Here is an 11,678-nt window from a genome sequence, read left to right as displayed (position 1 = left end):
GTTTATATCAAATATGTCTTGTTGCAACTTAAAATGTTTATTGAAATTCTTTTATAATTGTAAATGAATAAGCCCTTCTAGTAGGTATGCAAGGAAGCACTTTTTTCAGCCCTTTTTGTGTAGGCCTCTTAGAATGGCTTTACTTAAGAAGGCCTACCTAAATTATCTTCTGGGAAGTTAGTAAAACTGGCACTGAAGGCAATAGGGTCTAAAAGAGTGAAATCGGGAATTGTATGGAAATTTCGCACCACGCTAGCGTCACTGAGCTGTAGAGGGACATCTGTACTGTGTTCCCGGACATAGCAATATCGAAGGGAATGAGATGACCAGATGCTGCTCAGAGAAGCCAATAGAAGAAGCGAATAGGTCCGTACTACTACCGTTTAATGATCACGTTAAGAAAATGAATGAGTACACCGTGGCCATGACGAATGACTTGTGGAACAAACGGGAGGACTGTGAGACCACAGAAGTCCGTTCCCACGACAGTCGGGTCTACGTAACCGGAACGACCCAGATTTATATCTGGCCAAGGACTGTCACTCCAGCAACACTCCCCAAAAAGTCTTTGGGGAATTTGTATGCTGCTACAAAAACAACAACAACCACAGAAGTCCTTACCGGCATCAACATAGGACACAACTATAGCACCAAGGCGTCAACGGTGGCGAATACCAACAAGTACTCTCTGCAGAGGCTGCCATGATGAGGATGAGGAAGAGTCAATTGGCCACTATCTGTGTCGATGTCCAGGTCAACAGACGAAGCGACTCAACCATTTGGGTTCCCCCTTCTTCAATAGTCTGGGCGAAGTAGCCGATGCGGAACTGTTGGATCTCCTCGGCTTCATCAGGGATAGTAATTGCTTTAGTAAAGTAATGAATTAAAGCAACTTTTTTGATTTAGGTACGTGTCTCCCTCGACACCCAAAAAAAAGGGCACTCAAAACGGACAAATCTGTCTCCGAGTGAAAGTATGGAATATGCCACACACGCACTCCCAACCTAACCTATCCTAGAGAACTGGCTAAATGATCTATATATATCACTTTTACCACGCAGTTTAATATCTACAATACTTGAGTACAAGGCCGTTTCAAGAAAAGAGGAGTCCAGCCTCAAGGTCGCCAAAAGATGAGCTAATATACTCCATACTTCCAAAAGCTGTTCTAAACTCTCTGAGAAATTCAGAATTAGATGAAGTGTTGCCTTTAATATTTAACTAGTTTCTTCCCCAGTACTTATCTAATTTTACGACTTTTATAATAATAATCGCAAGTTTCAATATATAATCTCTTAGTATTTCTGTAAAACTTTAAAGATTGGACGATTTTTTCAAAGCATTTGCTCATTTTTTCATCTTTAAAAGTTTAGTCATTTCCTCATTTTATACCGTAAAATAACAGGTTTCAAATATACGTTACACAACAGCTGTTCGCTTAACTAATAATTCTGCATTACCTAGCGAGCCTCATTAAATTCTACAAATATTCCTTCAAGTGTGAACTATGATTTTCCACGCCTAATTCAAGTTGCTCAAATTTCCGGCGTAGCCACAAGCATATTGTCGCCTTGAAAAGTTCATAAAATTAAATATTCAGTGTCAAAGCAACATCATTGAAATGCTAAAATCATTAGTGCAAGAAATAATAATAATTCCAGAAAAACATGTTTATCATAATTTTATTTGCACAAGTTGGCGAAACAAATGATGTTGTTGAAAGCGTAAATGAGTATAAATACAGATAAAAATTAACCAAAACCTGCATTTTTGTATATTAGAAACAAAAACAAAAAGAGATCCTAAGGATCAACATGTTATGCAAATAAAAGCACAAGGAAAGACAAAAATTAGAATGTTAGACATCGCATTTGTACGCAGCCATAAGGTCCAATCGAACTAGTTTCACTCACATCCAACTGCCCTACACACATTTATTGCGTCTACCATGAAAGCTATCACACATCTACAGCAAATTTACTATTTATCTACTTATTCATGCTCTCTTCCCCATTCTCTTCCCTCCATAGATTTCTGATCCTAACGAGGTGTACACCGGCAAACGTGTGGCCGACAAACCGCTGACCGAAGATCAAATGATCGGCGAGACACTGGCCATTGTCTTGGGCGACACAAAGGTCTGGTCGGCTGCCATGTTTTGGGAACGCAACAAATTCACCAACCGCACCTATTTTGCACCATACGCGTACAAAACCGAATTGAATACACGCAAATTTAAAGTCGAAGACTTAGCACGTCTGAACAAAACGCACGAAATATATACGGAGAAGAAGTATTTCAAGTTTTTGAAACAACGTTGGTCCGCCAACTTTGATGACCTAGAAACGTTCTATATGAAAATGAAGTTGCGTCACAACGAAACAGGTGAATATATGCAAAAATACGAACACTACCCGAATTCGTATCGTGCGGCAAACCTGAAGCACGGCTTTTGGACACAACCGCAATTCGATTGTGATGGCTATGTGAAGAAGTGGCTCGTGACCTATGCGGCACCCTTTTTTGGCTGGGATAGCCTTAAAGTGAAACTGGAATTCAAGTAAGTGGAAGTAGAATCATAGAAAAAGATATACATACATAATTTGGCACAGAGCAGGACAACCGGATTTGGTTTTATTTGTTATGACGAGTTTGCATGAAATTGTTGTTGTGCAAGGATTTTTTTACAATGCATGCTTGTATGTAGTACATAGATGTGTATCCTTTTGAAAAATGAATTATTCATATGTTTTGTTTGTGGCTTTGAAAGTCACTGCACCGTTTGTGCAAGTGTACTATAGAAATTCGGGGCAAAGCATTCAGCTAATTTCAATAACAATTAGCGATTATATGGGTCAGGAATTATGCGTTGTATGCGCGTTCAATTGAATACTCTTATAATGCAATTAAAATGTAACATTTGTCATTTTTTAGGGGTGTGGTTGCCGTTTCGATGGATATGTTGCAATTGGACATTAATCAGTGCCCCGATTGGTTCTTTGAACCCAACGCTTTCAAAAACACGCACAAATGTGATGACCGAACGTCATATGTAAGTTCAAATTATACCTGAAAATGTGTAGTCCTCCTAATGCAGGAAATAAAATTGTATACCTTTATTTGCTCAATAATTACTCTTCTATCCCACCTAATATACATTTTTCCATTAACCCGCTTGCAGTGTGTACCCATTATGGGTCGTGGCTATGAAACAGGTGGTTACAAATGTGAATGTCTACAAGGCTACGAATACCCCTTCGAAGATCCGATCACCTACTACGACGGTCAACTGGTAGAAGCTGAATACCAAAACATCGTAGCCGATCAGCAATCACGTTACGATACATTCCACTGCCGTTTGGCTGGCGCGCCTGGATTGCAAGCCGCCATCTCGCTAATCGTATCACTGCTTGGGTTAACGTTAATATTAATGTATAAGTTCAGGTGAAGAAACTGTAGCACATGCGGTGGCGGCGGCAGCGGTGGCATTTTACAAACAAGTGCCTGAATCGCTCGTCACAGTAACAAACAATCAATACGTCCATTTTCGTTTAAGTACTACATAGTATGTAAGTAAGAGTATTTGATAGCTAAAAAAGTGCATATAATCAACCATAGAATTATCTCTTCTGCACAAGAAGTGTGAATGCCAAGATATACATCCATATATAACTATATACATATGTATATACATACATAAGGAAATGCGTATGTAGAATATTTTTATAAGCTACCAAGAATCTCAAATAACAAAAAAAAACACACACTGCAAAAACATTCCTTCCGTTCATCCTGCCAACAACAGTATTTGCAAATAATAAGCGAAATATTTACTATCAAAGGCTGCGGTATGAGCAGCAGCAACGTCGCTAACAACAACAACATCAATAGCAATACAATGGGGAAACGTGAGGAGTGCTGAGAAACAGTGTCATCATTTATCCAAGGCGATTAAGTTGTAGACATAATCTATTACAATGCATCTAGTTATTTGTCATTTGTTGTATAGCACAGCAGCGAGATGAGGAGCAGAAAGTAATCGACAGGCAACAAGCAGTGGTATAATCGCAGAAGAAAAGCGCAAACGTGCGTTAAGCAAGCAGCAACTTCAGCTTCGAATTCCGCCTTCAGAGCTCATATTACCATCAATAGAAGGCACGAAAATGCAAACGGGTAAAGCATTTGAGAAACTACAAAATTGGCAGAGTTCGCTGAGCGCAAATTTAACAAAAACACTTTGGCATAGCAAAAGCGACAAAGTTCGCAATAAAAGAAAACCTGTTCAATCAAAAGCCAAATAAACTAGCTTTCTTGTGTCTCTCTACCACACGCTTACTACAACATCTCGCGACTAATTCTCGCTTCTTCTTTTGAGCAGCTGAGCTCAAAGAGAGTACATTTAGAAACATAAGCGCCTTGAAAGGGTAGAAAATATGGCCACTGTGCCGAGTCTCAATTGAAAACTCTCAGTCTTTATTTGGCCATGCCATTCAAAGTTGTGGTCGCAAAGTCTTAGACATTCAGAGGCGATCAAAGCTGAGTGTGCCCATTGTTGTTGTTGCTGTTGTTAGTGTTGGCTTGCTGTCAGCCTTACACCCTTCTTTCTATGAACTGTCCACACAACGAGATGCGCTTACTGGCATGCCAAATCGCCGGGTCGTCCATGCGCATGTCCGTCTGCGTGTATGCCTTGTACCTTAGACGCTTTTTAAGGTGTGCGTGTGTGTTTTTTACATATGCCCTCCTGTGCTGTCTGATTCGCTGATGTGTACTTTTTATGCGCCTCTTTCCTTGTTTTTGTATTTTTCATTATTTTTTGCATGAATTAAAATTTTTTCATAGTTGATTATCAAATGTGCCTGAATTTTTATTATCTTCAATTGCACCCTGAGAACCTTTTTTCCTCTGCCGCCAGTAGTGGCGATTATGCCTAGCAAAAAAACCAGTTCAACACTTGGTCCGGCAAAAACGCCGTTACTTTTTTGAATCGGCAAAAAATATAGCGCATATAGCGTTTTTGAGTAACTTTGATATCAAAAAATATTTACGGAAGAAAAAAAAAACCCAGAGACGATGCGCATGATTTAGGCTTCGCAGTCGTCCTTCGCAGTGGTCAAAGTTTTTGCAGCAAAATATTTTCACACATTTTTCATATTTAGCGCTCGGTGATTGACCACTAGAAGGAAGAGCGTCGTGTTCGCTGCCTAATCGGCAGTCAGGGAGGGAGGCAGACAAGCAGGCAGGCAGCCAGACAGGCAGGACGGTGATAGGTTTGCATAGCAAACGAGTGGTACCTCCTCCTGCTGCTTTTATTTTTTATTACACTCCATTTTATGATTAGTTTTTGCACCGCTTTCTGCTAAGATGCGCTTCGTGGTCTATTGTATTCGCGCCACCAACGTGCGGCGTATGGCTCACAGCTGTGCGCTGCTTTGCAATACGGACCAATATGAAGATAATAATAATATCTGCACCAGTTTTTGTAGTTGTTGGCTTTGATGAAAAAACGGGTTTTGAGTTTTTTATGAACTTTATTAGTCTTTTGTATTTTTTTTTTATAATTGCAAGACTTATGACCACAAGAATGCTTCGTAATACAATATTGCATTTGGAATACCTATTCTTGTGCTATTCAGTCGATATTTTTGCAAACAAAAAACTTAACTCGTACATACGATTAAATAGACTCCGTCCAGAAGAGAGATACAAAAAAACATGCATATGTATGTATGTAATCTCGAATATCGAATCATATAAACAATTTTATACATTTACAGACATATTATATAGAATTTTACACGTATCAATTATGTGCCTTTTTGTTGTAAACCAGTTAGTATAAGCTTTTTACTGACTCGAATTTCATGCAGTTATGTATGTACATATGTAATATTAAAAATATGCATAATTTATTNTAACAGTTAGTATAAGCTTTTTACTGACTCGAAGTTCATGCAGTTATGTATGTACATATGTAATATTAAAAATATGCATAATTTATTTAAGGGCCAGTTTTGAGTGAAATTTCATTTACCGACTTAAAACTGAAAATAAATTTAATGCCTGAACCTGCTGTGTAAAATTAAGTTCAGAATGCTTAAGAATTGGGGCCATGATAACCAGGATCAGCTTTTTTACATGAATTACATACACCCACAAACAAAAAATATGTGACATTTTGTTATATTTTTTAATTACATCCTTTTAAAATTACACTTTTTCGGAAAATATGTATTAGGGCGCGTTGATTGTTTTTAAAATCGTATAGCAAAAACGTAAACTACATAAAATTATAAGAAAATTCTCCGAAGAAACCATGTATCTAAAATAAAATCCTAATCCGCGCCTCTCGACTTGAAAATTTATATGGCCGCCTTTGCCAAAAAAAAATGAATGTTAGAAAAAATAGGTTTTTCCAAAAAGAAATCGAATTTTCTGAATAAAATTGTTTAGTAAGGTAGTTCTTTTGCACTTTATATTTTTTCTACTCAACATTTTTTTCATTAAAAAAATATTCAGCCAAGTAAAAAAGTTTGTATATAATTTTATATTTAATATTTCTATAAGGAACATAGATACAAAAATTTTCTTCATAATTTAATAAAAAAGATTGGAAATGCAAAATAAAAAAAATTGCACTCAAAAAACTTTTAATTTTCAAGGCGAGAGGCGCGGATTAGGGTTTGATTTTAGACCCATGGTTTCTTAAGAGAATTTTCTTAGAATTTAATGTAGATTACGTTTTTGCTATACGATTTTTAATTTTTTTTTTTCGTCCATACAAATCAACCCGCCCTAATATGTATACTTTTACTCCCAAAATTGAGCCAAATTTTGTACACAGTCTCATTCTTGGATTTAAATGGGATTAAAATATAAGGCATATTTTAAAACAAAATTGAGAAACAAATTTTAGCATGTAAAACATTGCGAATACTAACAAAAAAAGAGCTGTACTACTACTTTCGTTCTCATGGTCTCATCAGAAGTTTCACTGAAACACTTGCAATTAAAATGCTCTAAATTATATGTTTATATAAAATCATGTTCAACTTTTTTGTTTTATAATTGTACAACCATTTTATCAGAGCTTGAAAATATCGAAAAACGATATCTTTTGGACAATAAAAATGTTTGAAGTAAATTAACAGTGTTTTTATGTGTTTGTGAGTTTTGTTTTAGTAAATAAGATTAGATTAGATTCTATGAATATTTCTTTATTTTGGGTTTTTAAACCGTTCCGGCTAAATACATTTTTTTTGCTGCTATGGCTTGATTACCGTAATCACCAAGGCTCGAATCGTCACATACGATATCGTCTTACTAGTCACGTAAAAATACATTTTTCGGATTATGACATACGTGAACGTACTCTTTATCTAATTCAGCTCATATGACTGACGTATCATGTAATTTTCTTGCGGATGGTTTTCGATACGTGAACGGATGTTACGATTCGAGCCCAGAGTTCTGTGTCCAATCGAGACTTTAAGGTCAATTGTTAAAAGGAAAATTATACTAGTTAATCCTAAAAACAAAGCAGAATTTTCGGAGAACATACTGCAGGTCTAATTAATTTTACTAAAGAGCACATTTCGAAATCTATCCCGCCTATTATGAGTTTTCATAAGATAGGCGATAAACGCTTGCAACCATCAGGGCTCGAATCGTCACATACGATATCGTATTACTCGTCTCGTAAAAATACATTTTTCGGATTAAGACATACGTGAATGTACTCTTTATCCCATTCAGCTTATACGACTGGCGTGTCACATAATCTTCCTTCGTATGGTTTTCGATTCGTGAATAACAGAATGCCATTGTTTATCGTGCATCCTACGAATTCATAATAGGAGGGTTTGCCAGTCCATGCCTAGGGGATGTTTAGATGTATTAGCCAACAAGAAGTTCGTCTAACATTTAGAATTTTAAATACTGATTATTTCGATTATATGTCAGCAAATTTCTGTTAGTATAATACCTGAATTATATGTACTAATATTCTATTGAAAGGATTTAAAAATGCAGTAGAGGAGACACACCTTTTGTACAAGAAGGTGACGAGACTCGTCCAGTGCCCAACCGGTGGGGTCATTGCACCTGTTCTCCTTGAAAATGTCGAAGGCAAATAGTTCATAATTTTAGCAGTCGAAGTTATAGTGGGAAGTTATACATGGACTTGGTTCCCACAGGATGTATGTACTGCCGTGCACCGAAGCTATGTAGTAATTGAACTCTTGCAAGCGAAATTAGCATTATTTGTTTTGAAACTGTACTCCAAACTCGTAAGATCGTTTTACTAGAATTACATAGCTCGATTATCGATTATTGATTACAGATTCCTCTACACAAGACAATTAATTTCCTTTTTTAATTTGCCAAAACAAACTAAACCAGAATCGTAATATTTCGTCGCCTTAAATTTACAAATATATATAGACACATATCAGTATTTACTTACCGTACTTATTCATTTTGTTATTCCTGAAATAAATCTCTTCCAAAGCAATAGTCGCAAATGTTGATTGGTAATTGTTGAAATTATTTCGCCGATTCTTAAAAAGTGGTAGTTTTTAAATAGTTTATTATGGATTTTAAAAATTGTATAGCAGATGAAGCTTGAAGAATTTGAGAAAGCAGAAGATTAGAGATAGTTGGAATGTTTTTTAAAAGGAAAATTTGCAATTTTTTTTGTACAGCTCTTCTGCTATTTTAACTGTTTTTTTTCGGTTGATTTTTAACGATTCGTGAACACAATACAGGAAAAAACGCTCAAAACAACAACACCAAACAAACTGCAAAAAAATCGTATTTGCTTTTCTCGTTCAATTCACAAATTGGATTTGTTTTCTGAATTCCGCTATAATATCCATTAAATTTGTTTATAATTTTGGCGAAATTTTGATGGATCTATTTTTTTAAATATTTTTAAAGCGTTTTTGAATTTTATTTGAAAAATTTGTTTGCTTTTGAATTTATGAATATTTTTTCTCAAATGAAACCATTTTTTTCACGGTGAACTATGTTCGATGTGTCAGTTGCAAAGGTAAAAATTTCAAAGTGGAAAACGTGAAGAAAATAAAACAAGCGAAAATGTGGAAATCAAAATTGATATATTTTAAGATATCCTGCTATGCATATGAAATAGTACTACAAAAAATTTCGCAGACACGTAGATTTCATAATTAAAAAATATATAAAAAACCGAATAGGAAATTTAAAAACGTGCAATAGATACGTAAAAAATTAAGGTGTGTATGCGAGAAAAACTGGTCTATTAAAAATTGGCACAAAATCCGTATTTATTGACCAATAATAAATTATAGCGCTTATTCTGAAGGTGTATAACTATGAGACCACGTGTTAATATGTTTATTTCGTCATATTGTTGTGGAATACGCGGAAGTTCGCAGTTTCAAATTATGTAACTCCTTTCATTAGGCGCCGGACATCATTTTGCGTTATCTTGGTATACACCGTAACATGTTAATGGAATTCGCATTTCTGGTATTCGTTGCATCTTGCGATTAATGAAACTATCCCTTTTCTTAGCTCTAACATTTTTTTATTTAACCCTTTCTAGCCATTTTTTGTGGCGATGCTGGCCCTAACTTTAACACTTTATCGCCAATCCACATAAGCCGTTTTATTTGTCGTTTTTGAGCACTGTTGTATTTTTTAGCATTGGTGGTGTGAAAACCCCCAATGAGTTTAAGATACCTGGCCTCACAATATTATGCGTTTATTCTGTAAAGAACTTACCTGGTTATTTAAATTTGTGTACCTCCCTTTCAGCCTTTGTTAACATTGAATGTACTTTGGCGGTAAAGGTAGTCGAATGTATCGTTGAAATAGTACTCCAACAAACATTTAGGTTAGAGAACGATTAGAAAAAGATTTGAATTCGAATGTGTATCTCTACCGTAGAAGGTTAGAAGACGATTAGAGAAACTATCGAGAGTTATATCATTCTCTACAAACCAGAGACTCAGTTCTCAATATCGAGAAAAAGATTAGATGTCTAATCGTATTCTAACGCCGAATCCTGATTGGTTTCTATTGGCTGGTGTTTTTAAAATCATTATATACGCGAATTCTATATTGACAATGGAACGCTAAAAAACGAAAACCAAATACAAATAATTTATATATTTGTTGAATCGATACCAACTTATATGAATTCGCCTTGATACGACGATTCTTTTATATGGAGAAAATGAGCAACACCTCTTAGCACAGTTTCTAAAAATTTAATAAAATTAAAAAAAGAAAAATTGTTTCTTTTTTAAAGCATTAAAATCTATAGGTTAGGTTAGGTTGTCGCGATCGTCTATAAGACAAACTTACGCTCAGGACACATTGTGATGCCGCATGCTGGGTCAGCAACTCCCAATCCCTCCAAAACCCATTTTGAACTTTGAACGAATTTTAGACGCATCTAAGGTCCTCCAAGTAGTTGAAGAATTGCCTACGGAGAGTGGAGAGTCTTCGTCTGGATAGAGCAGAGCACTGGCACAACAGATGCAGAATCGTTTCCCACTCCTCTTCATCTTGACAACTTCTACAGAAGTCATGTAAACGTAAGCCAAGTCGATAGACGTGCTTGCCAATTAGGCAGTGTCCTGTTATGACGCGTTTGGCGCTGAGTACCGGCCATAATTGTTTGGCAGTTGTGCAGATGACTTCGTCCTGCCACCTTTCGTTGGCTACTTTAGTGAGCCTCTCGGAGATAAGTAGCTTACAAGTTTGCAAGGGTATTCTTATTTCGTCGTTTATATCCTCAAAAGGAAGTTTCGTGCCAAGCCGCGCCAGTTCGTCAGCCTTAAAATTCCCCTCTATGCCGCAGTGTCCCGGGAACCCATAGGATGTTTAAGGACATTTTTGTTATTTTTTGAGGTATTTTTTACCACGTAATTTATAGGTCATCAAAATCCGAGCCCTTCTAATGACACAATTTTTTACCTGTGACCGATGAAGTTCAACTAATAACAGGGGCGTTCAGATACAGATAAATTATCACTGAAGTCAAATGGCCTGAAATGAAACGGTAAATGACTTACCCTGCTTTGTATTGCTTTCTTATAGATTTCGAATTCAACCTTTTCTTTAATTACACTCATTTATTTTGATGTATTTTTGTATTACCAATCTTGAGCTTAAATGCTTATAACATTTTTATTTCTTTTGTTATTGAACTAAATAATATTTATTTTTTTTTGTTCTATCAATTTTCTTACACGATTGTTAAAATGTTGTAATATAGTATAAATATTATTATTTTGACTATATAAGTATGTATGTAGATACAATTAAATAACATGGAACTATGCGGTTACATCTCACAACTTACAAACACTTACATAAATAAACCGATAAAATTTAATTAAGTCTATGACATCACGTTTTCAAGAAATATCAACAATATACCACCTTCATATCTGCGATTGATGAACTATGCTCATAGTATGTTTATTCTTTTATTAACATACAATCTAGTATCAGCTTTACAGCCGTTTTATCCAGACAAAGAAAACAATATTCTGATAAAAAAAAAAACTTTAAAGATATATGTATATGTACTTAAGTCATTTAACCAATTTTTTCATATAAATATGTATACATAAACGTATATTTCCACGAAATAATTTTGATAAAAAACACTCGATTTAATTACT

The 11,678-nt window shown here is 35.5% G+C and overlaps 1 protein-coding gene across 1 annotated transcript; it reads left to right on the top strand.

The window, feature by feature from the left end:
- The first annotated feature begins 2,011 nt into the window (after nt 1-2,011).
- LOC108379532 (uncharacterized) lies at nt 2,012-5,550 on the top strand. Its single transcript, XM_017635886.1, has 3 exons — nt 2,012-2,560; nt 2,935-3,052; nt 3,182-5,550. Exons 1-3 carry the CDS (start codon nt 2,097-2,099, stop codon nt 3,446-3,448), a joined length of 849 nt encoding a protein of 282 aa, XP_017491375.1. The 5' UTR covers nt 2,012-2,096; the 3' UTR covers nt 3,449-5,550.
- The last annotated feature ends 6,128 nt before the right edge of the window (nt 5,551-11,678 follow it).

Source organism: Rhagoletis zephyria, unplaced genomic scaffold, assembly GCF_001687245.7.
Source record: "Rhagoletis zephyria isolate East Lansing unplaced genomic scaffold, Rhagoletis_zephyria_1.1 Rzeph_scaffold_16614, whole genome shotgun sequence".
In the NCBI taxonomy this organism is placed as follows: Eukaryota; Metazoa; Arthropoda; class Insecta; order Diptera; family Tephritidae; genus Rhagoletis; species Rhagoletis zephyria.
This window is presented reverse-complemented; position numbering and strand designations above follow the sequence as displayed.

Bases quoted from the DNA above. Each gene is read 5' to 3' on its own strand.
- LOC108379532 (XM_017635886.1), top strand. From the start codon at position 2,097: ATGATCGGCGAGACACTGGCCATTGTCTTGGGCGACACAAAGGTCTGG. The intron at 2,561-2,934 runs GTAAGTGGAAGT...GTCATTTTTTAG, and splicing joins AAAGTGAAACTGGAATTCAA to GGGTGTGGTTGCCGTTTCGA. The intron at 3,053-3,181 runs GTAAGTTCAAAT...ACCCGCTTGCAG, and splicing joins GTGATGACCGAACGTCATAT to TGTGTACCCATTATGGGTCG.